The following is a 27,969-nucleotide window of genomic DNA, read 5'->3' as shown; positions in this document are numbered from 1 at the left end:
GGCACTGGAAGAAAGGAAAGAGGCTCCTGGATAGGAGATGGGCTTATGTAGTCCATATCTAATCAATCACTTTTCTGGTGCTCCTAAATACTGTTTGGTGTGCTCCTAACTTTTTTAAGTTGGGAGCACCAGTGCTACCAATGACTAAAGTTAATTTAGAGCTTTGCAGCTTAAAGTTTTATTAATCAAAAGTAATATAAGTTCATGTAAACAACCTTCAAAACAAAACTTCCAAGTCTAAGTAGGTCCAAATTACACCATAAACTCTTCAGTTTAAATCACAGAATTAACTTTACCCTAAGTGATACCCTGCGCATCATAATGACCTACACACAGCCCTGCATTAGACCATGCAGACCAGACGTGAGTTGACTTTTATGTCCATGTGAATGTAGGCCGCGGCCCGCTCTCCTCAGCACCTGATGACAGCTTAATTCCCAGGCCGGGCCCCCTGCTGAGGTGGCCGTTTGTGTGGGATGACAGACGGAGATCAGACCAAGGGGAGATGAGTGGGAACCCTGCAAGCCCGCTCAGGTTTCGAGCACCGTGAAAAGATTTGTCCAGGCCATTCACCTCTGATGGAGTTTCCCATGTTCTGCTGGGAAGCACTTTTTATTGAAGTGTTTCCATAATGAGTCCCCATTTCTCTCTATCTCTGTGTGGGCACACACATATGCGCTCACGCACGCACGTTGGCACACACATTTTGTGGAGAGAGCTGGCCTGTCCATTCGTTTTTTTGCTGCAGCCGATACCACATGGAGCACCGGTGAGCTACCAACTACACAGACCAGGGTAAGATGGGCTTGGGCCCAGGGCAAAGGGATCAGAAAAAGAAGGGAACCGGATTAAAAGGGGTTGGGGGGTCTTGGAAAGAGGGGACTTGTTAGAGTATTTAGGGGATTCGAGTAAAGGGGCTGGGGTATTGAGTTTTGGAAAGAGGGGCAGTAAGGGGACCAAGGCAAGAGGGTTTATGGTAAGAGGAGGTCTAAATGAGAGGTGTTGGAGGACTTTAGGGGATTTGAAAAGGCTTTTAAAAAAGGCTTTTTTGTTTGAGTACAGTACAGTTACAGACATTCATGCAACACCCTAGATATTTTGAAGGTTATACGTTGTTAACATTCTGAAGGTTGGAAATGTGTGAACCTTGCTCTCTAGGTGTTAAGATGGAGCGGATATGTTTGATCCTCCTGCTGATGGGTAGGACCACTTCAGTCTTGGCACAGTTTAATGGATACAACTGTGATGCCAACTACCACAGTAGGTTTCCCGGTGAGCATGACAGTCATTTCATCTCTATGTAAATTCTCTCAAATCATTTTAACTTATTCTTAGTTCTGAGAATTGTTGTTAGAATTGCTGTTTACCCTTTTATCTCGTTGTCTTTTTGTCTCTTTGTCTTTTCGTCTCTCTCTCTCTCTCTATCTCTCACTCTCTTTAGCAGAGCGCGACATCAGCGTGTATTGCGGGGTTCAGACCATGACCCTGAAGATTAACTTCTGCCCGGTGCTGTTCTCCGGCTACACCGTTGCAGACCTTGCACTCAATGGTCGCCATGGCGATACCCACTGCCGGGGCTTCATCAATAACAACACGTTCCCCACGGCAGTACTGTTCAGCATCAGCCTCAGCACACTGGAGGCCTGCGGCAATAGCCTGGTGGTAAGGAATACACACACATAGATGGACGAACACACACACACACACACCTACTGTTATGTTTTATACTTACACAGGTTTGTATTAGTATGACCACCAGAATCTAATGTGTTTTATATTTTTGGAGCACGTCTTGCTTGAGGCATTGTAGGAGTTGTACTAGATTGTGTATTTATAGACAATGTCCCTGTCCTCAGGTGACAACAGCCTACGGGGCTAATGCCTACGGGAACATGTCGCTGGTGCAGATTGGTAATATCTCAGGGTACATCGACACTCCAGACCCGCCATCCATCATCAGCTATCTGCCCGGCCTGCTGTACAAATTCAGCTGCAGCTACCCCCTGGAATACCTGGTCAACAACTCACAGCTGGCATCGTAGGTGCCTGCAATAAACACCTGAAGGCCTTATTTTGAATAAAATTGAAGTATTGAATAAGTAGAGATATTTCAGTATTTTTGATAGGTGAATTTGACATTTGAAAGATGAATTTGACATTTGAAGTCAGTCAGCAATTTCATATTGACCTCGATAGTTTGTGTCTTTTGTGGCTTTTTTAAATTGATGTAGTTCTGTCCTTGAGCTGTTCTTGTCTATTAATGTTCTGCATTATTGCATGTTTCTTGTTTTGTCTGGACCCCAGGAAGAGCAGCTGCTGCTTTCACAACAGCTAATGGGGATCCTAATAAAATACAAAAAGACTTGTACTAAACTGTACTAATTAATTTGAACCTTTTCTAGGTCATCTGCTGCAATATCAGTGAAGGACAGCAACGGTACCTTTGTGAGCACATTGAGTATGATCCTTTACAATGTGAGTACACAACATCAGTGTTTTTTAGTGCACACAAGAACTTCATAACAGGGCCCTCATAGTAGGAATTCAATGTCAAATAATAACTAGACCATGCTCAAAATACTAAACAAATGATGAGACAGTTTTATTAGGTAGAAATAGGCATACAGTATCATAAAAATAGGCAACTTTTTGATTCACGGCCAAACTCCTTTTGGTGCAGGACTCAACCTACAACCAACAACTCTCTATCCCAATGGCCGGACTGGCTTTGAAAACCCGAGTGTTTTCTGCAGTGAAAGCCACAAACCTGGACAAACGGTAAAAGATAAGGAGATCTTCAGATATGAAAAAGTTATATTTTTTGTTCTAGTTTCTATTATTCACAATACACATGGGGATATGATCTTAGAAGCACAAAGATTTCCAACATGATGTGAACAGAAACCTATGATTATGACATTATAAGTGCTGGTTAAAAAAATGGAATCAGTGTAACCTTCTCCCACATAACCTGGATGGCATAGAATTGATATAGTAGTCAAGTACAACTGCGCTATGCTATACACAGTATGTCATACACATATGCTATCATTTAAGACCTATCCTCTATGCCCCATACCAATTCAGTTCTATCCTCTTTGGTTCATTGCCATTCAGCTGTCCTCTATGACTGTGTGAAGGCGCCAGTGGTGGTGCTAAGAATGTCTGATCGGTCCTGTTGTGTTGTGTTGTGTGGTTAGATCTCTATCCTGTATCAGCCCCGTACTGTTTTGTCTCTCCCTAGATGGAATATCTTGATGGACTACTGTTACACCACTCCCTCAGGGAATCCCAATGATGAACTGCGCTACGACCTTTTCTTTGGGTATTCACGCTTTTTCTCAAATGATGCCAAGATAAATGACAAAAGTGTCCCATTACCCATTCATCCTCAACCACTTATCATAGAGCCCCTTACAATGGGTTCTCATGGTGAATGATAGGACATTTTTCTCATTGAGCAGTTATAACAGGTCTAGACGTTTCAGTGCATTTTGTGTGTGTTCATGCTTGTGTGCATGCTTGTGTACATGCGATGCTCTTTCCAAACAGCTGCCATAAAGACCCACAGACGACTGTTTTTGAGAATGGGAAGAGTCAGATGGGTCGTTTTGCCTTCGAAGTGTTCCGTTTTGTCAAACACAGACACCAGAAGATGTCCACTGTGTTTCTGCACTGTGTCACCAAGCTGTGTCGGGTAGATGACTGTGTCCTGCTCATGCCGGTAAGAACATTTGACATCTTACCAAATGATGTGTTCAACATCAGTACAGTCAATAGGGGGTACTTCAATGCTCTGCAAATATCAGAAAACATGTACCATATTTCTTGACTTCTGATCAATATGAAGCTTCACATAGTCCATTAAAAATTAAAATACCTTAGCACTATTCACTATTCCCTATTGAATACAGTTTCATATAAAGGAGTATATGTATGTGATTTTATATTAATATAATATTGGAAGATCTGTGGCCATCGGCGTAGGAGGGACGTAGAGGATAGCCTGGAATCTAGGCCGTCGTCTGGGGATGCCATCATCACTGCTGGACCCATCATCACCAGGATTGGTACGCAGGATACCTCTTCATCCATACCCACTTCAACTTAGACTATAGTTTTGTCTGACTTCGATTAGATTATTTTGATATCCATGATATAGTTGTAGAGTAAGTATTAAAACTGTATGATGTGATGTAGCCTATACACGAGAATCCCTTTCGATTATATATTGTATAGTCTTGAAATCTACTGATGGAGGGTTATGTGAGAATAAAATGAGGTGGGATTTGACAGTATACTCAATGGTTATTCAGTACATTTGTATTAAAATGCATGGTTGTGTTCCTCAATAATGTTGAAACTCTGAAAGCATCAATGATTGATTTTGTTTCTTTACAGATGAAACTCCAATGAATAACTCACAACTCAGTAAGCTCTCTCACTTTGTCACTGCTTGTGCAATGCCTTGACAAGTGATATATTTATTTCATCTATAAACTTTGTGATGTCAAAAGACAATTTTTCTGTGCTACATATTTACATTCTTTATACATTCACTACCTTCAAAAGAAAATATGACACCCTTGGATTTACAGCAGAAATGATGATAGTAATGGTTAACTCACAAGTTTCACTTCCCTTTTGTGTTTCTTAACCATTAACTGTGGTTTTAGCCTATATTAGTGAGTATTTGTGTCTGCCAATGCTTACTCTTTGTGTGTTTGTGTGTGGTAATCCAGCTGCATCAAGTGGCCCCTCCCTCCCGTTGAACCCAGTGACCAGTGCTCTGCTGTCAGGTGTGGTCATTCTAGGCGTGTTCAGTCTGGGCTTCTTCCTGCTCTCGCTCCGCCTCCTCCGCAGACCCCGCCTCCCTACAGCCACACCTTCAGGAGCATGGAACCCTGGTTTCAAATAAACCTCTCGTGGGTGTGCTCTCTCCCTCTCTCTCTCTCTCTCTCTCTCTCTCTCTCTCTCTCTCTCTCTCTCATTCTCATTATCTCTGACTCATTCTCCCCCTCATTTTTTTATCCATCTAACTATAACTAATACCTACAGTATGTATTTGCACTGTAGAGATAACTAATAAACTCACAGTAGAGATAACTGTGATCTCAAACAATGATTCTAGAGTAAGAGGTTTAGCCACAAGCAAAAGTTTCACTATGTGCCTATGTACCTACCAAGTAAATACATCAATACATAATAGGGACAGTTATTGTAGATCGGGACCTGTATTTTCTGAAAGGTTTACTTAGCTACTCTACCTTCCTTGAATGTGTACTTTCCATTTCGCTAACTTACTCTTATCCGGCAGCTGTAACAGTCACTGTCATGCCAAACTCTGTCACACATTCACGTGTACATGTACATACACATACTCAAGCGCATATTGTTACTGTAAATAGTTCATTCCTACTTTGTGTACAGGGGAACAGTATATGTTCAATAATAATAATGTTGTGTACTGTTTTCCTTGTTTTGTTCTGATCCATTGATAGACCAGTGTATTGTTTTTTACAGGTAGTGTGTAATAAAACTGGCTAGGGTCACTATGTGAGGCTGATTTCCCATTTTTTCAATATCTTAGTGTCTTTTTGTCATCCATTGCTTGGCATGGGGTCAGTTACATTAAAGAAATAAAGGGTCATTCAAATAACCCTGACACCTGGGGATGACTGATACTGTCCTCTACAAAGGCCAACACCAAAACATTACTTGTAGATATTTCTATAACACACTGCCTATTTTAACCTGAGAAAAGGTAGGCTTCAGTATAGTACTAACATGTGAGGAGAATTGAAGAAGTGATTCATCATTCTATATGTATGATCATGATGAATATTTATATACCGTATGTATAGTACTTATTGGTATGAAGTATGGCTGAAATCCTGACTTCCACATAACTTGAATGTTTGTGAAAGTTTTTGCCATCAATGCTTAATTAAAGAAATCTCTAATAACTTGGTCAAGTCAGGATTTCACCCTGTGCTTATTTTATTTGAGGATGATGTGTTTTTTCCCTTTTTAGGGAATGTGCTATTTGATGTGGAAAGTTTAAAAAAGAAAGCAATAATCCATTTACTATAATTACTTAATTTCGTATTATGTGTTTAAATTTATAATCATGTTGATAGGGGGGGGGGGGGTATTTTTCAAATAAATCTTTTACATATCAGTCTGCCTAATGATATTATTTATTGGCCTTTATAGTGTATTAGTATAATTCTAACACTGATGTTGTGGCGTGTTTGAGACTTCAAGCTAGAGTTCAATCGGACTTGATTTTGTCTTTTACCCAAGGTCAAATAAAATCACAGAAGGTTTTTGAACATTGTAGAAAGTTTCCAGTTTTCAGAATAAATGTGCAGGCAGTTCATAAACAAATATACAGCATAAATATTGCTATTTTTGTTTGAATCCAGCAATTGTAATTCAATTATATGAGGATCATGATTTATATACCTCCATATTAGAGGAATATGATCCCAGTGACCTGCTATAACATGTCTAACTATAACATGCCAATTGTCGAAATGTAACCCATCCTGCAATCTGGGCCCTTTATTGTGCTAATCCCATATTTCAGCAGCTATTATACATTATATTCTCTGTCCACAATGGCTGTTGATGACTGAGAGGAGAGAAATGAGAGCAGTCATCACCCTCTAGATTTACTATCTTTGATAAGTGATTATGTTTTGTTTTTCCATGGACAATATTCAACCCAAGTTCAGGTCACTGCCAGGTCCAAACCCAGGCTTTTTTGTAGTGACAAGAAAACACACGATCTGTGAAAAAAGGCAGAAAGACCCTGGTATGTTTAAGTGTACACGTCATGACAATGACCATGTCGTGTGTGTGTCCATAATCCTCTCCATGGTTTTGTGAACTTCACAAGGGACCATGGTAACCACCCATGTGCTCTAATATGATATCAAATTTGAACTTTGGGATAACTCTGTAAGAAAAGCGCTATACAAATTAAATGTATTATTATTATTTTTGTTATTTATTAATCCGAATAAATGTTTTCCCTTCCCTGGTGGCTGACCTGACAAGATCAGGTTACCACGGACCTTCATGCAGTTCCTTTCAGTCCCACTACTGATTCCAGACCGAAGAAGAAGACTAGATATAGACACTAGATATAGACACTAGATATAGACACTAGATATAGACATGATGCATAATAAGTATGTGGACTCACTCTTCAAAGTCACACAGGGCACGTTTCTTGGTAACGTGTTTGGTTACATTTACATATCATATTTGGTTTTATTTGAATTGGAGTCACATGATCTTTTTTTCATAGGTTCATTATGAATATGTGTCTGGGCAGGTGCTTTACATTATTCAGACATGCTCTGTATAATATTAGTACTTTCCCCAACACAGGAAGAATTAAATTTCTTCAAAGTGTTTCTGATAACTGTAATCAGTACTTGCTCACTGTAATGTATTTGAAATGATCATATCAACAAAGGGATTCACGTGATTAGCATAGGGCTTTAAAGATTACATTTTTAATGTTATGTTAATTACTCACCCAACATTTTTTTTTAAATCAAATGTTAATGCTCATATACTATAGTGCTGAAGCCCCTTCCCTTAAAAGTGGTTGAAAACTAGGTGTGGGTCACCTAAATCGTATTAGAACTTAAAGGAAACAACAAGATGCCCCTCACATTGTGTGTGTGGTCCCTAAAGACCATGAACCATATACTTACTTGATTATTATATTTCATATAAGCATACAAAGGGGAGCAGGATCACACACAAAGTCACAAAGCCACCTGCCCTATGTTTACCATATACCTTTGAAGGGGACTGTGTAGGGTTTCATGAATTTGCCTCCAGGATAAGACCCACAGTGCTTTATCCACAAAGGTGAATGGTTCCCACTACCTTAGACCACCCCACCAAGATGGCAATGACCCTGTTTCCAACCAATCCCAAGGTTGTATGAGAACTATATAACTAGTCCTGGTCCCTATACATACAACGTGTCGACAGTAAATGTATTACAGATTGTACACATCTAGGAATATGGAGTCATCCCATAGCATTTTATGCTAGTCTATAAATTGAATTGTGTGCTTGACATTGACATCGGTGTGTTTTTCTGCAGATCTTCAGCGAGGACAGATTGGTGAGATGGCTTTATGCAGCTTCCTCATCCTGACTTCCCTGTGCATTGTGGGCCATGATCAGGCCCTCGCCCCTGCTGAATGTGGGGCTTATGCCAGACAACCAGGTATAGTAACTACATCACTTCTACATTTCAACTCTTGTTTACTGTAGCTAATCCTAACCATCTCAGCTTCATCCAAGACAGTGTTTATGATAAAGGATTTGAGGTGGGCCTCCCAAGTGGCACGGCGGTCTAAGGCACTGCATCGCAGACCCAAATTACAGACATTACAGACCCAAATTACCCATTACAGACCCAAATTCGATCCTGGGATGTGTCACAACCGGCCGTGTTAGGGGAGGGTTTGGCCGGTGGGGGCTTTACTTGGCTCATCGCGCTCTAGCGACTACTTGTGGCGGGCCAGGCGCCTTCAGGCTGACTTCGGTCGTCAGTTGAACGGTGTTTCCTCCGACACATTGGTGCAGCTAGCTTCTGGGTTAAGCGGGTGGGTGTTAAGAAGCGCGGTTTGGCGAGTTATGTTTCGGAGGATGCATGACTCGACCTTCGCCTCTCCCGAGCCCTTTGGGGAGTTGCATCGATGAGACAAGATCATAATTGGATCGTAATTGGATTGCAAAAAGGGGGTAAAATATACAAAAAAAGGGTTTGAGGTGGTTAGGGTTATAGTCTTGTTAAATTGTTATTTGAATCATGTCTGAAATAGCTAGATTGCTTCAGAGCAGGGACACTTAAACTATAGTGGTTTATCTGTATACATTAGCTCAGAATACATTTGAACGTTTTTAATCTTACTCAGTGTCTTCCTGCATCTATCAGAATACACAGACATCTCAGTGGTCTGGGGGACCTCCTCCATTGACCTGGCTATTCAAATCTGCCCTGCCATCTAGTCTGTTGATCCTGAACCACATCATGGATAACACAGTCTGTAAGGGAACTCTGAACACCAGCGTTATTCCTCCTGTCCTGAGATTCAGCTTTCCCCTTTGCCAAGGGGACGCCTGCGGGAGTGTCTTCTTGGTGATTATTAATAGGATAATGTTTATGTATGCTTTCCTCTGCCCTGGAGGAGTGTTGTGATAGAGGGAAGGCTCGCAGCACCACTGACCTTGACTGAGGGGAATGAGGGAGCAGAGAATGTATGTTTCTCTGAGAGGTTTTGACTCCTGTGAAACTTTTAAAACATTTGAAACTTACCTTATCACGAGCTTGAAAGTAACACTAAATTGAAAGCCCATTTACGCTAAAGAACAGGTGATGGCTTTCAGTCTAAAAGAAACTTCAAGGGAATGAGAGATCTCATTTTCTACACACTATTGCACCAGCAACCTTCAAAGCCACATAGTCAACATGTGCTCCAGGAGCAGGGATATTCTCAGACTTCTCCAGCCTCCAGACGGTCAATGTGAGCGGGGTAGTCCGATCATACGACCCCAACATTGGAACGGTCACCTATAATGCTGAGCTCAAGTACTTTTACTCCTGTGCTTACCCTCTGGAGTACCTCGTCAAGAACACCCTAGTGGACATGTAAGTGAAAAGATTTACTGGATATATCGCTTACATATGAAAATCAGACACTGCTCTGCAATTGAAACTGAGCACCCATACAGTTGTTTTGTTTGCAGCATGATATTACACAGTTCAAACACAGTTCAAAGCAGTTGATCTTTCTGTGGGGAGAGTGTTAGCCTGGGTCCTGCTGTAGTAATCAGTCAGCTACACTGGATCTAGGTACTCTGTCTGACCTTTCTCTTTTCCCCTCTTCAGGTCAGCCTCCTCCATTACTGTGAAGAACAACAATGGTAGCTTCATCAGTGCTCTGAGCAATGCCCTGTTAAGGTTAGGACAACACAACCAGCACCTACGTAACACCCCCATTCATATATGCACGGCTGCGACATGGCAAAGAGACAATTTGCCAATGTGCTGCCACCTTATAAAATAACTGTAAACCTATACCAACATGTGTAAACATGTCTGATCATATGTCAGATCTTATGCAAGTGTGCTTTTATAATAGTGCCATCTTCCTTTCTTCCTTCACCAGGATGCAAACTATACCACACCCCTGGTTATCCCTTCTCTGGTTATTGAGGACTAATGTCTACATTCAGGTTTTAGCTGCTAACCTGACTTGCCAGTAAGAACCTGCTTGTTGTGTTCCCTCTTAGCCTTAGTAATAATTAATAGTCAAACAGTTTTAGAATGTGTATAAAGGATTCTAGTTGTGATCTGAATTGTCTGACCTCACTCTTTCTCTACAGATACCATGTGCTTCTGGATGGATGTTATGTGTCCGTCTCCCCGCTGCTCTCCATCTCAACATTCTTTCATCTCTTTGTATCGTAAGTAAAAAACAAAACAAAAAAACAATCTTCAATCAAATATTGAAAAAGTGTTAGTTGCCCGGTTCATATCAAATGAGTATTCATTGTTTTTTATTTTTATATCACCTTTATTTAACCAGGTAAGCTAGTTGAGAACAAGTTTTCATTTACAACTGCGACCTGCGAATAAACAAGCGTACAGTCAATAACACAATAGAAAAAAAAGAACGTCTATATATAAGTCTATATATTGTAATACTGGGCTTGATAAAACATCTTGCATTCCTTTGCATTCAGACACAGTGCACCTGCTCACTAGATAATTTAACTATCTCTATCCGGGTTCCTCTTTATCTAGTAAGCTCAATGCAAAATGGAGGAGTAGCCACTTTGTCTAGGCACCAAGGGGCCATATTCAATCATTAATAATCTTTCTGTATCTAGCAGTGTGTTGTTCTGCCTGTGTGCAAATGGGCAATTGTGAGGTGAGGTTCACCTTTTTTGTAAAGCTACTCCATTAATCAGATGACCACCATGCTGGAGAATGGAGACAGCCAGAAGGCCCGTTTCTACTCTGTGATTGCACCATTTGCAGCACCTTCAAGGTACAGTACCATTGATCTGACCACACAACTTTAGGCTCAATCCATCCACAACAGATGTCACAGCTTTAATTGTTGGGAGATTTACAAATTAAAGTAAAAAAGTTAGAAAATGACCCTTACTAGGGTATCCTCCAGAAGTCACATTTGGCCTGTCTAAGTTTACAGCCCGGTCTCATACACTAGACATAACATAGTAAACGAGGGACACTGTTTGGTATGGTTATATGAGAGGGAAGGTTACTTAAGGCAAAAAATGAAAGGAGTCCAGTTGGTCGAGGTGGATAGGTAGGCATACAACACAAATGTCTAGCAACCCAATCAGTCCTATTTTGTAACATATCATAGTAATTATAATTCGTAACATATCATACGAAATGGATGATGGACATCCAAAATAATACATTCCATACGTAACATACGTGCCAAACGTAATATACGATACTAATTTCAGTGTTCCGGATTTTTGTTTTCTATGTTACCTCTACCCTCACCTCAGGACCCATCAAGACCATGGCAGAGAGCTGTATGTCCACTCTCTATGTACCTATATTCTATATAGCAATATACTCATAATAGGACGTCATATCTTTCCTAAAACACATTTGTTAATGTAATGATAATTTTACCATCCTCATGTTCATTAGGCCTATCTATTGTTTTTCAATTCCATTTCCAATACTAACATATAATGCCAATTTATTTGGAATATTCTTATGAATACTGTTTTTCTGGGGGGTTTTCAGTCTCTCTTACTTCCAAAGAAGAGGGTCCGTTTTTCTTTATCAAGTTAACTCTACTATCATATGACCAATTAGTGACAGCAAATCTTTCGCTTTTAAAGTTGTTGACATCATTCTAACAGGAAGGTCAGTGTTGCTCAGATGGGAAGAAGCTTTTCCACTGGCTGTTGGTGTAATGTGTCATGTTGCTCCCTCTCCCCTTTGTGCACAGCGCTTTCTGGTGGCCAAGGGAGCAGCTTGGGTGCGTCTGTTGGCCTGGGGATTGCCTTAGCAGTTCTCATTGTGGTTGGTGTGGCTGCTCCACTGATGGGTGCAACCTTCTACTGCAAACTGAAGTGGTTAAGCTAATGCCAGTGTCTAAGACTACCATGCCAAAGCCCTTTGGTCATCAGGAGATAGAGACATGACATGAGATTGACAGGGTAGCATTTCAATACTAGTGGAGGTGTGAAAGTAGTGTTTTCTTCTACTCACTCAACCTTGACTATCGTTTTGGCGTCATTTACGTTTCTTTGGATCACTTGAGAAACTGTTTCAGGGGTGGTAACATGAATATTCTCATTGGTTTAAAGCCTTATGGCTCTCCTAGTTAATAACTGTGTTAACAAGTAGGATAAACGTGACTATGTTAAACACAGATATTTGACTACTGACCCTGTAAGAAACCTAATCTTTAGTTGGATAGGCAATATGGATAGTGTAATGTGTATGTACAATCCAGAGCTGCATTTTAAAGTTGAATTCAAAACTTTATATTATTGTAATCTTGATTTTTGTTGCATGTTATATGTAATTAAAGATTGGTTGCAAATGAGTGTACCTTGCAATCAAGTGATCTCAGATGCCATAAGGATGAGTGAAAGTGTTATGTGTACTTTTAAAAAAATTCTGTATTCCAGAAAGATTACAAAAAGTTAATGTTAAGATTAATTTTGTTATTTAATTAAGTCATGACCTTTATATCCAAAGGAAGTGAGACTAAGGACTGCAAACTTTCCCTGCCTAAAATAGGACGTTTTAAAATAATCTTACACATATGACGACCTATAATTTTCAGGCTTGTGTGATTCTTGTATCATGGATACTTAGGTGGGTTTCTGTGGCTTTACTTTTGGATTGATGCTTAAAATCTATGTTGTGGAAACTGTTTTCTGAAACCTTTGTATATTTCCATGCAGTGAATGGTTTTAGTTGTGTATATACACTACACCGCCAAAAGTATGTAGACACATGAAAGTATGTAGACCTTCAAATTAGTGGATTCAGCTATTTCAGCCACATCTGTTCTTGACAGGTGTATAAAATTGAGCTTACAGCCATGCAATCTCCATAGCAAAAACAACATGGCACCGTCATAGGATGCCATCTTTCCAACAAGTCAGTTTGTCAAATTTCTACCCTGCTAGAGCTGCCCCGGTCAACTGTAAGCGATGTTATTGTGAAGTGGAAGGTCTAGGAGCAATAATGTCTCAGCCACGAAGTGGTAGGCCACACAAGCTCACAGAGCGGTACCGTGGAGTGCCGTTCTCACTACCGAGTTCAAAACAGCCTCTGGAAGCAACATCAGCACAAGAACTGTTCGTCTGGAGCTTAATGAAATGGGTTTCCATGGCCGATCAGCCACACACAAGCCTAAGATCATTATGCGGAATCCAATTGTCGGCTGGAGAGGTGTAAAGCTCGCCTCCATTGGACTCTGGAGCTGTGGAAACGCGTTCCCTGGAGTGGTGAATCACGCTTCACCATCTGCCAGTCCGACGGATGAATCTCGGTTTTGCGGATGCCAGAAGAACGCTACCTGTCCCAATGCATAGTGCCAACTGTAAAGTTTGGTGGTGGAGGAATAATGGTCTGGGGATGTTTTTCATGTTTCGGGCAAAGGCCCCTCAGTTCAAATGAAGGGAAATCTTAATGCTACAGCATACAATTACATTCTAGACGATTCTGTGCTTCCAACTTTGTGGCAACAGTTTGTGGAAGGCCCTTTCCTGTTTCAGCATGACAATGCCACTGTGCACAAAACGAGGTCCATACAGAGATGGTTTGACGAGATTGGTGTGGAAGAACTTGACTGGCCTGCACAGAGCCCTGGCCTCAACCCCATCAAACACCTTTGGGATGAATTGGAACAGGCTAGGCTAATCTACTTGAAGCCAGAGATGCTTGTCTTGTTGCAGAGTTGTGGTCAGTTCTATTTCATGTGAATATCAGAAAATTAATGAAAATTCTGTTAATTGAAACGTTCAAAACTCACTCAAAATGATTGCCAATAACAAATGGACCTCCTACATCTGGGTTGAAATGGAACTGACCCTAATCCAATTTGTAATAAAAAATGTAGGACGACAAAAAAAATTGAGAAATTAAAGAGCCTATTTGATGGAATGTAAACACAGACTGCCTATTTCCCTACCATACAGTAAATATTTGGTCGATTTGTTCATATGTCATAGGATGATGTTCCTAGTAAGTACAGTACAGTACATGCTGCTCTTCCAGCATCTTCCCACTAGGGGGTATCTAACCACCATTTTCAGTTTTTCAGCATAGGGTTAATGTTGGTGAGTCTATGATATACTACTACTCTAACTAACAAAGGATATAGTGATAGGGAGGAATCCTCAAAGATAAGCTTGTGCTGTCTGCAATGCAGTGGTAGGGAGTGCCTTTATTGTTTAACTGGCCCTCCAGTAAATTAGAGCATTTACAGTGCTTTTGGAAAGTCTTCAGACCCCTTGACTTTTTCCACATTTTGTTACGTTACAGCCTTATTCTAAAATGGATTAAATAAAAACAAATCCTCAGCAATCTACACACAATACCTCATAATGACAAAGCGAAAACATTTTTATTTTTTATTTTGGGGGAAGGGCCTTGGTCAGGGAGGTAACCAGGAACCCGATGGTCGATCTGACAGAGCTCCAGAGTTCCTCTGTGAAGATGGGAGAAACTTCCAGAAGGACAACCATCTCTGGATCACTCCACCAATCAGGCCTTTATGGTAGAGTGGCCAGACTGAAGCCACTCCTCAGTAAATGGCACATGACAGCCCGCTTGGAGTTTGCCAAAAGGCACCTAAAGACTCTCAGACCATGAGAAGCAAGATGCTCTGTTCTGATGAAACCAAGATTGAACTCTTTGGCCTGAATGCCAAGCTTCACGTCTGGAGGAAACCTGGCACCATTCCTACGGTGAAGCATGGGGGTGGCAGCATCATGCTGTGGGGATGTTTTCAGTGGCAGGGACTGGGAGACTAGTCAGTATCGAGGCAAAGATGAAAGGAGCAAAGTACAGAGAGATCCTTAATGAAATCCTGCTCCAGAGTGCTCAGGACCTCAGACTGGGGCGAAGTTTCACCTTCCAACAGGACAACAACCCTAAGCACACAGCCAAGACAACGCATGAGTGGCTTTGGAACAAGTCTCTGAATGTCCTTGAGTGGCCCAGCCAGAGCCAGGAGTTGAACCTGATCGAACATCTCTGAAGAGACCTGAAAATAGCTGTGAAGCAACGCTCCCCATCCAACCTGACAGAATTTGAGAGGATCTGCAGAGACGAATGGGAGAAACTCCCCAAATACAGGTGTACCAAGCTTGTAGCGTCATACCTAAGAAGACTCGAGGCTGTAATTGCTGCCAAAGGTGCTTCAGTAAAGGATTTGAATAGTTATAAAAATTTGATATTTCAGGGTTTTTTAATTAATAATTTAGCAAACATTTCTAAAAATCTGTTTTTGCTTTGTCATTATAGGGTATTGTGTAAAGATTGAGGAGGGGAAAAAAAACAATTGAATCAATTTTAGAATAAGGCTGTAACCTAACAAAATAAGTCAAGGGGTCTGAATACTTTCCGAATGCACTGTATATCATGATTCACTAGTGATGTCTCTTCAAAGTAATCTTAGCACCATATTCTTCACAGGTAAAGTGAGTGGTCTGGCTTTGTTTGATAATGGTGTCCTAAAAAATACAAGGTGAATATGTTGTGTGACCCTATGAAAAGTGATCTGCCTGAAATAGGGGGGAAAGGTCGAGGCAATGTCCTTGGCCTTTTAAGTAGGCCATGACAAACTCTGTGACAGGAAGACCCATTTTGAAACAGCAGAAGATAAATCAGTTGTGTAAGTAATCTCCGTAATGATTAGTGTAATTGTGTGTTAGGCATAAATCTCCCCTCTCTTTATGAGGGCTTCTTTATAGGTGAAGTAAAATAACAAGGACAGGTGTGTGCTTCTCTAATAGTGTGGATATTAACCTTTAGCTACAGATGGTCCTCTAAAATGTTAATACTCTGGATCTAGTCTGGGGAGTGGTTGGTTTGGAACTCTGTGTTCTGTTTGGTTGCTCTGCTTCTGTTGCTACTGTATTTATCTGGGCCTAACTTGACAGCCCAGATGGAACACATGACCATTACAGTAACACAATAATGCATGCTCATGATGTGATTTGTTTTAGGTAAGTGCCTGTTAGTATTGTTGGGGAAACCAGCTGCCTGCAACCAGTGCCTTGCCTTCCACGGATTCTTGTTGCTTTATATACAGTACAGAATATAAATAAATCATGCATTCAGTTGAGATTGAATTTTGCCAATGTGGGAGAAAATCTTATGTGGTTTTAGAGTATACATCTTTTTTGAGCCACACTCACCACAGAATGATGGCTTGAATGAAAGAAACAAGAAACAATCACTATCTCAAGATCTGTCTCTCTGGGCACAGACTTCCATTCAACATCTATTTCACATCTGTTCATTTCAATGAAATTACGTGGAAACAAAGTTGATTCAACCAGTGTGTGCCCAGTGGGGTGGGACTAATGAATCTATTGATCCGTCTTTAAGTATAAGAGCACAAGGCGAGACCCAAATGCAGACACAGGAGGCAGATGGTTGAGCTCCGATATTTATTACAACAAAAGGGGTAAGCAAAAGGCAGGTCGGGGATAGGCGAGAGTTCATAAACCAGGTCAGAGTCCAAACAGTACCAGGCGATAGGCAGGCTCGAGGTCAGGACAGGCAGGGGTTCAGTGAACAGGTCCGAGTCCAAACAGTACAAGGGGATAGGCAGGCTCGAGGTCAGGACAGGCAGGGGTTCAGTGAACAGGTCCGAGTCCAAACAGTACAAGGGGATAGGCAGGCTCGAGGTCAGAACAGGCAGAGTGGTCAGGCAGGCGGATTCAGTGTCAGGACAGGCAAGGGTTAAAACCAGGAGGGATAGGAAATTAACAGAGACTGGGGAAAAATAGGAGCTAGGAGAAACGCTGGTTGACTTGGCAAAACAAGACAAACTGGCACAGAGATACAGGAAACACAGGGATAAATACACCGCGGACTAATGGAGAAAAGAGGAGACACCTGGAGGTGGGTGGAGACAATCACCAAGACAGGTGAAACAGATCAGGGTGTGACATTAAGGGTAATATTACACCGATTCAGCTGTACATTATTTTGGGGATTCTATTGCTGAGCAACCGTTTGCATGGCACTGTGGTTGAATTGGTCAGACAGGACAAGTATGAAGGATTGATAGACCTGGCCTACTGTAATTCAGGTCAGCCATATGAAGAGTGAGAGTCTATCAATTTCACGTATTAAATCAACAAAGCCTTCTCTTTCTTTCTTTACAGACACATCGCCAAGGTCTCTGTCTGTCATAGAGCTCTGTATTCTGACAGAATTGAAAATAGTGTTAATGTTGGCATGGATACCAGGCAGGTAAAATGCATGGCCCTTCGAACAGATATTACCAGCTGAAGAGGCATTAGATGACACATTAGATGTGACCCCAGAGACACTAGTACACCAGATTTAGATGTTTGAAAGACTCATAACAGAGATAAAGAGGATTGGGTGTGTGCACAATCATGCATGTATGTGTGTATTTGGGCATATGTGCTCACGTGTCTGAGGTGTGTGTGCCACGTGTGTGTGACTGACATCTCTTTCAAAGAGAAACCTGACCAGTTGCTCTGTAGGTCACCGTGGGCATCTCTTTAGATACAGAGCCTAGACTCACAAATACATGTTTTAACCAGGAGAAGTGTTAGAAGATAAAGGCAAAAAGTTTATGGTCATGCAAAGGTGATTTCTAATCTTATGACCCAAGAACCTGGTTTAGATTTGGAATTTCTCAAATTGTCTCCCTATTTTCAGCAGGTATGTGGATATGAGACAACAAGAGGGTTGGGTCTGGCTCTGTCTTTATGCAAACAGTACAGCAGACAAAGAATGACAAAAAGTATGTAAAATCCCCCCAAAGGAGGGGTAATACTACTTTCGAGGAATAGCCCTGCTTGTCTTCTTGACCGTTACAGAAACGTATTACACATATTTTAAGAGGTTACTAGACTATTATCAAACTATAGGTACCTACAGAAGAGTAGAGTAAAGAAAACCCCTGTGGAATTTCTAGGTGAAGTGGTGGCCACCCAAGAAACAGAATTTGAGTGTCAGATTCACAACTCATCAGGAGTCCACCAAACCCCGTTTAAAGCATTGTGAAGCTCATCTATTGAGTCTGGTTTAAGACTTTTACTTATTTCAGAATAAACTTGAACAGTGTTGATCTCCTTCTCTCTCTCTATGAAATCCATTCCCCTGTTCCCATCTTGATATCCCATATAGTCTTAAATACATCTTCTGAAATGTGTAAGATCATCATCACCCTGACCTGCTTCATCTTAACATATTTGGCAAGCTAGCCACCATTCTCTCAACATTGGGCTACTTGTTAATGATTGATGCGGCACCTCTTAATGTGATGGATGAAGCCCCCGCTGCATGCCGGGATAGGGGGCAGAAGGCTCCTCCTGTCTACTCTCTGAGTGTAAGTGAAGGGAACACGCCTTGTGTCTGTCTCTCATGGAACAAAGGCACATTCAATTTAAACCCCATCAATAATGCACAGCCAGGCAGACAGAAAGCAGGGAGGGGCTAAGGCAGAGAGGGGGCTGAGGGAGTGGGGGAGCACTGAAGAGCACCAACCTTAATTTGATAGAAGCAACATTTTCTTAAGAATGTATTTGTCAGATGTGCACACAGTAAAGTCTTAGCTTTTGCTTTATTAACACTCACGGCTCATGGCTTTTACAAAAACATATGTTTCCTTTTAAAAGATTCTGGTGCATCCCTTACAACCTCCTAAGTGGTCATATTGTCAGCAAAAGGGAAGTATGCAGAACAGATAAAGTGCTGACATTGTCAAGCCAGCACATATATTATGGCAGACCCCCTGATTTTTGCAATCCCAGAGTTAGTAGTCAACAGAGTGGAGTAGGGAGGATGGGAGGGGGAGTGGTTGACAGGAAAATGTTGTGTGGTGCAATCAGCAGAGAGTAGAGAGTGGGACCATTAGTGTGGAGTGTGTGGCTGGCTGTCTCTCTGCAACCACACCTACTCTACTGGAGGAACGCATGCCCACTTAGCCCTGCTGACCCAACACTAATGCAGTCTACATGGGGGCGTAGGGGGAGGTAGGCCAGCCACCCCCACATGGCATTATCAGAGACACCCTTGGTGCACTCACACAACACAAATGCCCTCTGACACTCTGGCTAACATGGGTGAACGTGCACAAATCCCTGTGTGAGCCGCTGGGAGACCTGAGGGGCAGGATCACCTTTCATAATTCATGGAGGGAGCCAGACATCCCCAAACTGGGGGCAGACTGCCTGGGGTGTGGGCCTGCTAAGCTAAACCAACCTGTTTCATTATGCATATGGTACATAGCATACTGTGACCCAAACTCACAGACAGACAGACAGACAGACAGACAGACAGACAGACAGACAGACAGACAGACCGACCGACCGACCGACCGACCGACCGACCGACCGACCGACCGACCGACCGACCGACCGACCCACATCCTTGTACATTGGTACTTTAACCTGCCAGCCACAGCTACCAAGTTGATGGGGTCCATGTAATTGCATGCCCTCCATGGCGAATAGTGGAGAAGACCCAACTCTCGTCTCACTCAGGTCTTTTGAGTGATTAGGCATGAAAGGGGAACTGGCGAGCTGATCATGCATAAAGTGCTGGCAAACAGCATTGGGAGAAATCCCCCCTCAGTGCAGTCAAGTGTCAACTCTCAAGGCGAGGACCTGCAGAGCAAATTGTAATGAGTTAAGTGCAAATCAAATCAAATGTTATTTGTCACATGCACAGACTACAACAGGTGTAGACAGTACCGTGAAATGCTTACTTACAAGCCCTTAACCAACAATGCAGTTCAAGAAATAGAGTTAAGAAAATATTTACTAAATAAAATAAAAAATAACACAATAAGTAACAATAATGAGGCTATATACAGGGGGTACCAGTACCGATTCAATGTCCTGAGGTACAGGTTAGTCAAGGTACATGTAGGTAGGGATAAAGTGACTATGCATAGATAATAAACAGTGAGTAGCAGCAGTGTAAAAACAAAGGCGGGGGTCTCAATGTAAATAGTCCGGGGGGGCATTTGATTGGCGCCGACAGAGATGATCACCTCGCTTCAGGTCCTTAGGAAACTATGCAGTTATTTGTTTTTTATGTATTATTTTATGTATTATTTCTTACATTGTTAGCCCAGGAAATCTCAAGTGTTATTACATACAGCCGGGAAGAACTATTGGATATAAAAGCGATGTCAACTTACCATCATTACAACCAGGAATATGTCTTTCCCGAAGCGGATCCTTTGTTCGGACCTCCACCCTGGACATGCGATCTTATCCCAGAGGCCGACCCAAAACAACGCGGTCGCAGCAAGAGAGGCAGACGGAGCAGCCTACTGGTCAGACTCAGAAGGCGAGCACACCACCCACCGCTCCCGAGCATATTACTCGCCAATGTCCAATCTCTAGACAACAAGGTGGATGAAAATAGGGCAGGAGTTGCCTTCCAGAGAGACATCAGAGATTGTAACTGTCTCTGTTTCACGGAAACATGGCTCACTCGGGATATGTTGTCAGCGTCGGTACAGCCACCCGGTTTCGTCATGCATCGCACCGACAGAAACAAATATCTCTCTGTTAAGAAGAAGGGCGGGGCTGTATGCCTTATGATTACCGACTCATGGTGTAATCACAACAACATACAGGAATTTAAGTCCTTTTGTTCACCTGACTTAGAATTCCTTACAATCAAATGCCGACTGCATTATCTTCCAAGAGAATTCTCTTCAATTATAGTCACAGCCGTGTTTATCTCCCCCAAGCAGATCCCTCGTCGGCCCTGAAAGAACTTCACTGGACTCTATGTAAACTGGAAACCATACATCCTGAGGGTGCATTTATTGTATCCGGGGATTTTAACAAAGCTAACCTGAGAACGAAACTTCCTAAATTCTACCAGCATATCGAATGCGCGACACGGGCTGCTAGCATTCTGGATCATTGCTACTTGAACTTCAGAGATGCATGCAAAGCCTTCCCCCGCCCTGCCTTCGGCAAATCTGACCATGACTCCATTTTGTTGCTCCTAGCCTATAGACTGAAACTAAAACAGGAAACGCCTGTGCATAAGTCCGTTCAATGCTGGTCTGACCAATCGGATTCCACGCTTCAGGATTGCTTCGATCACGTGGACTGGAATATGTTCCGGATAGCCTCAGAGAACCACATTGACGTATACACTGACTCGGTGAGTGAGTTCATTAGCAAGTGCATTGGAGATGTCGTACCCACTGTGACTATTAAAACATTCCCTAACCAGTGCAGCTATTCCCTACGCAAGGCAATCAAACAAGCAAAGCGTCAGTATAGAGACAAAGTAGAGTCGCAATTCAACGACTCAAACACGAGACGTTTGTGGCAGGGTCTACAGTCAATCACGGATTACAAAAAGAAAACCATCCCCGTCGCAGACATCGACGTCTTGCTCCCAGACAAATTAAACAACTCCTTTGCTCGCTTTGAGGACAATACAGTGCCACTGACACGGCCTGCTACCAAAGCCTGCGGGCTCTTCTTCTCCGTGGCCAACGTGAGTAAAACATTTAAACGTGTTAACCCTTGCAAGGCTGCCGGCATCCCTAGCCGCGTCCTCAGAGCATGAGCAGACCAGCTGGTTGGTGTGTTTACCAACATATTCAATCAATCCCTATCCCAGTCTGCTGTCCCCACATACTTCAAGATGGCCATCATTGTTCCTGTTCCCAAGAAAGCTAAGGTAGCTGAACTAAATGACTACCGCCCCGTTGCACTCACTTCTGTCACCAGGAAGTGCTTTGAGACTAGTCCAGGAGCATATCACCTCCACCCTAACTGATACCCTAGACCCACTCCAATTTGCTTACCGCTCCAATAGGTCCACTGACGATGCAATCGCCATCACACTGCACACTGCCCTATCCCATCTGGACTAGAGGAATACCTATGTAAGAATGCTGTTCATTGACTACAGCTCAGCATTTAATACCATAGTACCCTCCAAACTCGTCATTAAGCTCGAGACCCTGGGCCTCGACGTCACCCCGTGCAACTGGGTGCTGGACTTTCTGACGGGCCGCCCCCAGGTGGTGAAGGTAGGAAACAACATCTCCACCCCACTGATCCTCAACACTGGGGCCCCACAAGGGTGCGTTCTCATCCCTCTCCTGTACTGCCTGTTCACCCATGACTGCGTGGCCATGCACGCCTCCAACTCAATCATCAAGTTTGCAGACGACAATACAGTGGTATGCTTGATTACCAACAACGACGAGACGTCCTACAGGGAGGAGGTGATGACCCTCGGAGTGTGATATCTGGAAAATAACCTCTTACTCAACGTCAACAAAACAAAGGAGATGATCGTGGACTTCAGGAAACAACAGAGGGAGCACCCAATCCACATCGACGGGATAGTAGTGGAGAAGGTGGAAAGTTTTAAGTTCCTCAGCGTACACATCATGGACAAACTGAAATAGTCCACCCACACAGACAGCGTGGTGAAGAAGGTGCAACAGCGCCTCTTCAACCTCAGGAGGCTGAAGAAATGTGGCTTGTCACCTAAAACACTCACAAACTTTTACAGATGCATTTTGCTACACTCGCATTAACATCTGCTAACCATGTGTATGTGACCAATAACATTTGATTTGATTTGATTAATTGTTCAACAGTCTTATGGCTGCTGAAGCTTATGGTGGTGAAGCTGTGTTGATATGGGGTGGCAGGTAGCCTAGTGATTAGAGTGTTGGGACAGTAACCAAAAGGTTGCTAGATCGAATCCCCGAGCTGACAATGTAAAAATCTGACTTTCTGTCCCTGAATAAGGCAGTTAACCCACTGTTCCTAGGCTGTCATTGTAAATAAGAATTTGTTTTTAGCATAGTTAAATAAACAAATATATATTCTAATGGTACAGGCAGAAACCCCTGCAAAAATGTATCCTTTGGGTTTCTCAAATGATGGTCTCAGGTTTTCCTGAAATGTCAGAACTGTCATTTAGAGTAATTGCCATATTACGATTGAGTCAGGCTGCCAGCTTTGGCTGGATAGGATTTTGGACAAAATGTAAGAATAGCTGCCTGGTCCATGGTTTCAATGCAATCCATAATATATGGGCCTATTCACTCAGTCTCAGACATTAGCAAAACATTTAATTGAGTTTCATTGTTTTCCTTATGCTGTTGTAGTTTTAATGTATTTATTCATTATTTCTTAATACCTTCGGTCACACTTTAATGGATAGTCCGGATTTTTATACTATTTTACAAACTATCTGTTGATAAGCAACTTCTTGCTAAGGTTAGGGTTAGAATAAGGTTAAGGGTAAGGGTAAGGGTTAAGTTTGGGGTTGGGATAAGGATTAAGGTTAGGGTTAGAGCTAGGGTTATGGTTACTAGATAGTTAGTTGACATGTTACTGATAGATAGTTTGTAGAGCAGAGCTGTAGATAGTTTGTAGAGCAGAGCTCTCCAACCCTGTTCCTGGAGAGCTACCCTCCTGTAGGCTTTCACTCCAACCCCAGTTGTAACTAACCTGATTCACGTTATCAACCAGTTAATTATTAGAATCAGGTGCGCTAGATTAGGATTGGAACAAAAACCTACAGGACGGTAGCTCTCCAGAAATAGGGTTAGAGAGCCCTGCTGTAGAGCATCTACAGATGGACTATCAAAAAGAATGTTTGTTTGTAAGTTTTCAATGCTCTGTTAGTTTTCAATGCCCTGTGTAGTTTTCAATGCCCTGTGTAGTTTTCAATGCCCTGTGTAGTTTTCAATGCCCTGTGTAGTTTTCAATGCCCTGTTGTTTGCACAGCCTTTGAAATGCAGCTCCATGTTTTCCCAGAACGACTCCCGTTACTCCTTCTGATAGAATGTGAAAGAGTGGAGGTGCTTAATGTGCCCTACCTCATTTCTGACTCCTCATTTCAGGTGCAAAAATAAATGCATGTGCTATTACTTATTTTCTTCGCAATCATTCTTCTGCCCGCAGGGGTGAGTTGCCCCCTCACTAACTCTTTCTTATTTATTATTCACATAGCCTCTCTCCCACCCACCCACTCTCTTTCAACCTTTGATAAGTTCATCTAACAAAGTATTTTTATAAATAAATGAGAGCTTAAGCAGAATTTTACTTAACGCATCCATCTGCAAGACAAGACAATAAATGAGACATCTGTAGAGCATGGTTTTCATTGGTGAAAAAAGGGTTCCGAAAGGGTTCTTTCGGCTGTCCCCATAGGAGAACCCCTTTTGGTTATTTCCATGGAAATATTTCCATGGCTGCTGCCATTAAGCCCCAGAGATCTCGTATCATTATGTGAAGCTTCAGCAGACCTCTTGGATTAGCTAGAGATATCTATGAAGTGGCTAAATGACATATTGTAGTGGTGCATGTCGGGAGTAAACTCAGATTCTCTCTTCTCTTGTGAGCAATGTTCCCTCTAAGCTGCGAGACTGCTGAGCAGCTTCCCTGGGACTGCTGCGCAGAGTGCAGAAGAATATCAGCCCATGGAGGGAAGCACGAGATTAAACTTCCCTCAACTTTCTAGAGTTTTCCCTGTTAGTTAACACTATCAACATGTCCCTTCAATGTGGCATTTGTGATCGAATCAACGCAATATTAGCCACTTTCAATGCAACATACCGAAACAAAATGAACTATGCAAGAGATTTTGTTGTAGGCAGAACGCATTGGAGTAGGATTCTATTCCTCTACACAGACCAGTGTGGCATAACCAATCAGAGCTGCAGTAGGCCTATATGCAAATAAACCATTGCCATATATAAATCTGTGCCGTTTACTTTGAACTGGACTGTGTTTACAGCTGTGGTCATAAGTAGATGTACTTCTTTTGAGAGGTGCATGTAGCCATGTGTGCATATTTTGTTCATATCCTTTGCTAGTTAGTGCATTATTAGCCCAGTTATAGATAATTTGTAGTCAGCAATAGTGGAGTGATTGCGTCCTACAAGAGTATAAAACGTGTACATTTCTAGACATCTTTAAAAAGCAAGTCAGGTAAAGAGCTTTTTTCGTCTTAAACGGGCAGGGTTGTATTTTGAGACAGGCTTGAATAAGCTCAGAAGCCAACAAGCAGAGGGTTGCATAATTTGTCTGATTCTCCGTAATAACAACACAACAACATTTTCAGTCACCTTATCTGAAGGAGATTAATGGTTAATGTCAATCAAAGGTCTCATGGCATGTAGGCCTACATTGAACACCACACATTGGCTGGTGCTGTAGGCTGAATGAGAGAACAGCTATTTCCATGTTAAAATGTTATGGGATGCATTTTCTCCATTGTTTTTGATGGTAGTCCACTCTGGTAGGTCTACATTATGATCAAATAGCCACATTAGCCTATGTGGCCACTGTTAAAACTGTCACTTAAAGTGGGTACAGCCTCAGTGTTCACAGTGAACACATGCTGGAAGTTGCACAGAATTTTCACAACGTTCAAGTTTGCACTCAGCAGACCTGAAATTGTCTCAGTGCCGAAAAAAATTAAAGGGAACATTGCTTGTGAGGTATGGTGTTTCTTATTTAGTATTTTCAAAAAGAGTCTAGGTTCAGGGAGAGACATTTTTAGATGATGATATCCTTCAAATCCCACGGTAAAACCACAAAAACAACCTGCAGAGAACTGACTGAAACTACTCTCTTTAAAGATGTTCATGAAAACCATCAGGGAGATTGAGGTTTCAGATCGTTAAATGAGGAGTAAAATACTGAAAAATTAGCTTGTCTACCAACTGTGCTCCACCCTGATTTGAATACAATGGGAAGATGAGATCCCTGTGGGAACTGAGGAGCTGGAATCCCAAAACACAGATACACCTTTCCCATGACACATCCCTGAAAATAGGGGATTCATCATCATGTTTGTTGGGGAGAAACATCTGAGCTCTCTACATCACCCGGATTGGGGTGTGAGTGCTGGAGGCAAGGCACATCACCACCGTTTGATTAAAGATTTATACCCTTTCAGACATGTTTTCTCTCATTTTCTAAGGGCCTTACCTGAGAAGGTCTGCTGGGAGATGTAGTTTAAGAGAGGGGTGTGGCCCTGTCTCATTCGTTTTGCTGTGGCTGTTGTTGTGGTTGTGTACTTGTGGCTGGGGTTCTAAACAACAGAGGTAGTCATGAATATATTCAGCGTGGCTCATTTGGTTACATGGGTTATAAAGGATTCAACGGCCAGCATAAACAGAGCATGACTGTGCTGTTACCTTCGGTAGGTGTCAGTCTTCGGCCTGAAGCCCCAGACACCAGCCGTCAATGACTTAAATTTGGTGTCTCTGTCTCTCTGAGAGTGGAAACATCAAGATTGTTTCAGCCTTTCCATTCTACACTTTTCATTCTACACTGAGCTGTGGTGGTGGGAGAAGAAAATTGGTCACAAAATTAAAATGAATGAATAATGGGATGAAGGTGTGTTCCCGAAAATTCCACTTCAAACATTAAATGGATTTGGCTAATCCTTTGATGAAGCACAAAGAGAGAAGGTGCAGAGAGAAATAATCTGTTCTTTAATTAGTTCATCAATGTTGTATTTAAGGAGAGTGAAAAGGCAGGCAGATCCTTTCAAACTCAGGTGGATTAAGTAAGCAGCGTGAGTTTAGGTTCAGAAGATCTAATGAACCTCAGTGTATTATTTAAATGTTTTATACTCTGCAGTCAAGAGTTTTGGAGAATTTTAGGTGTATATCTTCAGCTTTCTATTTCATTTTGTTTACAAGGTTGGGGTATGTGGGTGTGTGCATGCGTATTTTGGTATGTGTGAGTGGGTTTGTGCATATATGTGTGTGCATGCACGTGTTTGATTGTAGTGAATAGATCATGGCTGTAGAGGCATGCTGGACTGACTTACAAAAGCCTCATTGTCAAAGACAGACCTCTGGACATGGGTTCTCATCTTTGAATAGAAAGCGGATACCGGCTCGTGGGATTGTGGGAAGGCTGAAGGCCTGACCTCTGACCTTGTCGTGGAATATGGCCGGTGCTGACGGGATTAGAGCCCTGTTCTGTTTAGACAGAGAGAAAGTGCCAGAAGGCTTCATGGAGTCAGGAGTAGGAACCAGACGCAGTCTGAATAATACTAGAACACAGTGGGTTTGTCATCGCAGGAAGCTGCAGTACCAACAAGGAAAATTAACCAGTAACAAGAGGTTTACTGGGGCTAATTTCATGGGCTAGCACTGCTGTTGTGGCCTTGGGCAAGGAAGGCACATTGTAGCGATTAGTAAATACGCTATTAACATGTGTAATCATTCAAACTGAGAGAGAATTATTGTTATACGAGAGTGCTATGATATAGCTAAACATAGCCTGCTATGTATTTTTCACCTCCACTGTGATGTCTTACTATATGGACAAGGGAAACGAGACAGGGCAACTGAGCGCATCAGCTTCTGTGGTATTTCTGTGAATGTCAAGCATTCAAAATCACCCTCAGCAAAGGCATTGGAAGGTGGTCTTGGGAATGTGACAGTAATGTTATGCTGTCCACGTATGGCTCAGATTAATGGTTTGTTGCCCTTGTGACAGTTGCCATGGTGGGCAGAAAGATGAATGAGGAGTGGCTTTCTGTGGGCCAGGCACCAGGATGCTTCTGAGGAGAGACGGAAAAGAGCCTTCTTCTAAATTGTTTGTTTTTTTGTCATCAGAGATGGGCCAACCCACTCATTATCAGTCCAGGCAGATTCTCTGGGTGAG

At 42.2% G+C, this 27,969-nt stretch overlaps 1 protein-coding gene and 1 pseudogene across 1 annotated transcript; both read left to right on the top strand.

The window, feature by feature from the left end:
- Positions 1–1,163: 1,163 nt before the first annotated feature.
- Positions 1,164–6,126, top strand: LOC129831532 (zona pellucida-like domain-containing protein 1). Its single transcript, XM_055894896.1, has 10 exons — positions 1,164–1,272; positions 1,442–1,662; positions 1,857–2,038; positions 2,403–2,475; positions 2,681–2,778; positions 3,245–3,325; positions 3,553–3,724; positions 3,968–4,070; positions 4,402–4,431; positions 4,743–6,126. The coding sequence occupies exons 1-10, from the start codon at positions 1,167–1,169 to the stop codon at positions 4,916–4,918; spliced, it is 1,242 nt and encodes a 413-aa protein (XP_055750871.1). The 5' UTR covers positions 1,164–1,166; the 3' UTR covers positions 4,919–6,126.
- A 2,034-nt stretch (positions 6,127–8,160) lies between these two features.
- LOC129831568 (zona pellucida-like domain-containing protein 1) lies at positions 8,161–24,799 on the top strand (annotated as a pseudogene).
- The last annotated feature ends 3,170 nt before the right edge of the window (positions 24,800–27,969 follow it).

Source organism: Salvelinus fontinalis, chromosome 33 (genome assembly GCF_029448725.1).
Source record: "Salvelinus fontinalis isolate EN_2023a chromosome 33, ASM2944872v1, whole genome shotgun sequence".
NCBI lineage: Eukaryota > Metazoa > Chordata > Actinopteri > Salmoniformes > Salmonidae > Salvelinus > Salvelinus fontinalis.
The sequence above is the reverse complement of the archived record's forward strand: the minus strand, read 5'-3'. Positions and strand labels throughout refer to the sequence as shown.

What these genes read in the sequence shown, in the direction of transcription:
- LOC129831532 (XM_055894896.1), top strand. Translation starts at nt 1,167, where the DNA reads ATGGAGCGGATATGTTTGATCCTCCTGCTGATGGGTAGGACCACTTCA. An exon ending in ACTGTGTCCTGCTCATGCCG is followed by an intron (nt 3,725 to 3,967) that starts GTAAGAACATTT and finishes TAATATTGGAAG; the next exon opens with ATCTGTGGCCATCGGCGTAG. An exon ending in AATGAATAACTCACAACTCA is followed by an intron (nt 4,432 to 4,742) that starts GTAAGCTCTCTC and finishes GTGGTAATCCAG; the next exon opens with CTGCATCAAGTGGCCCCTCC.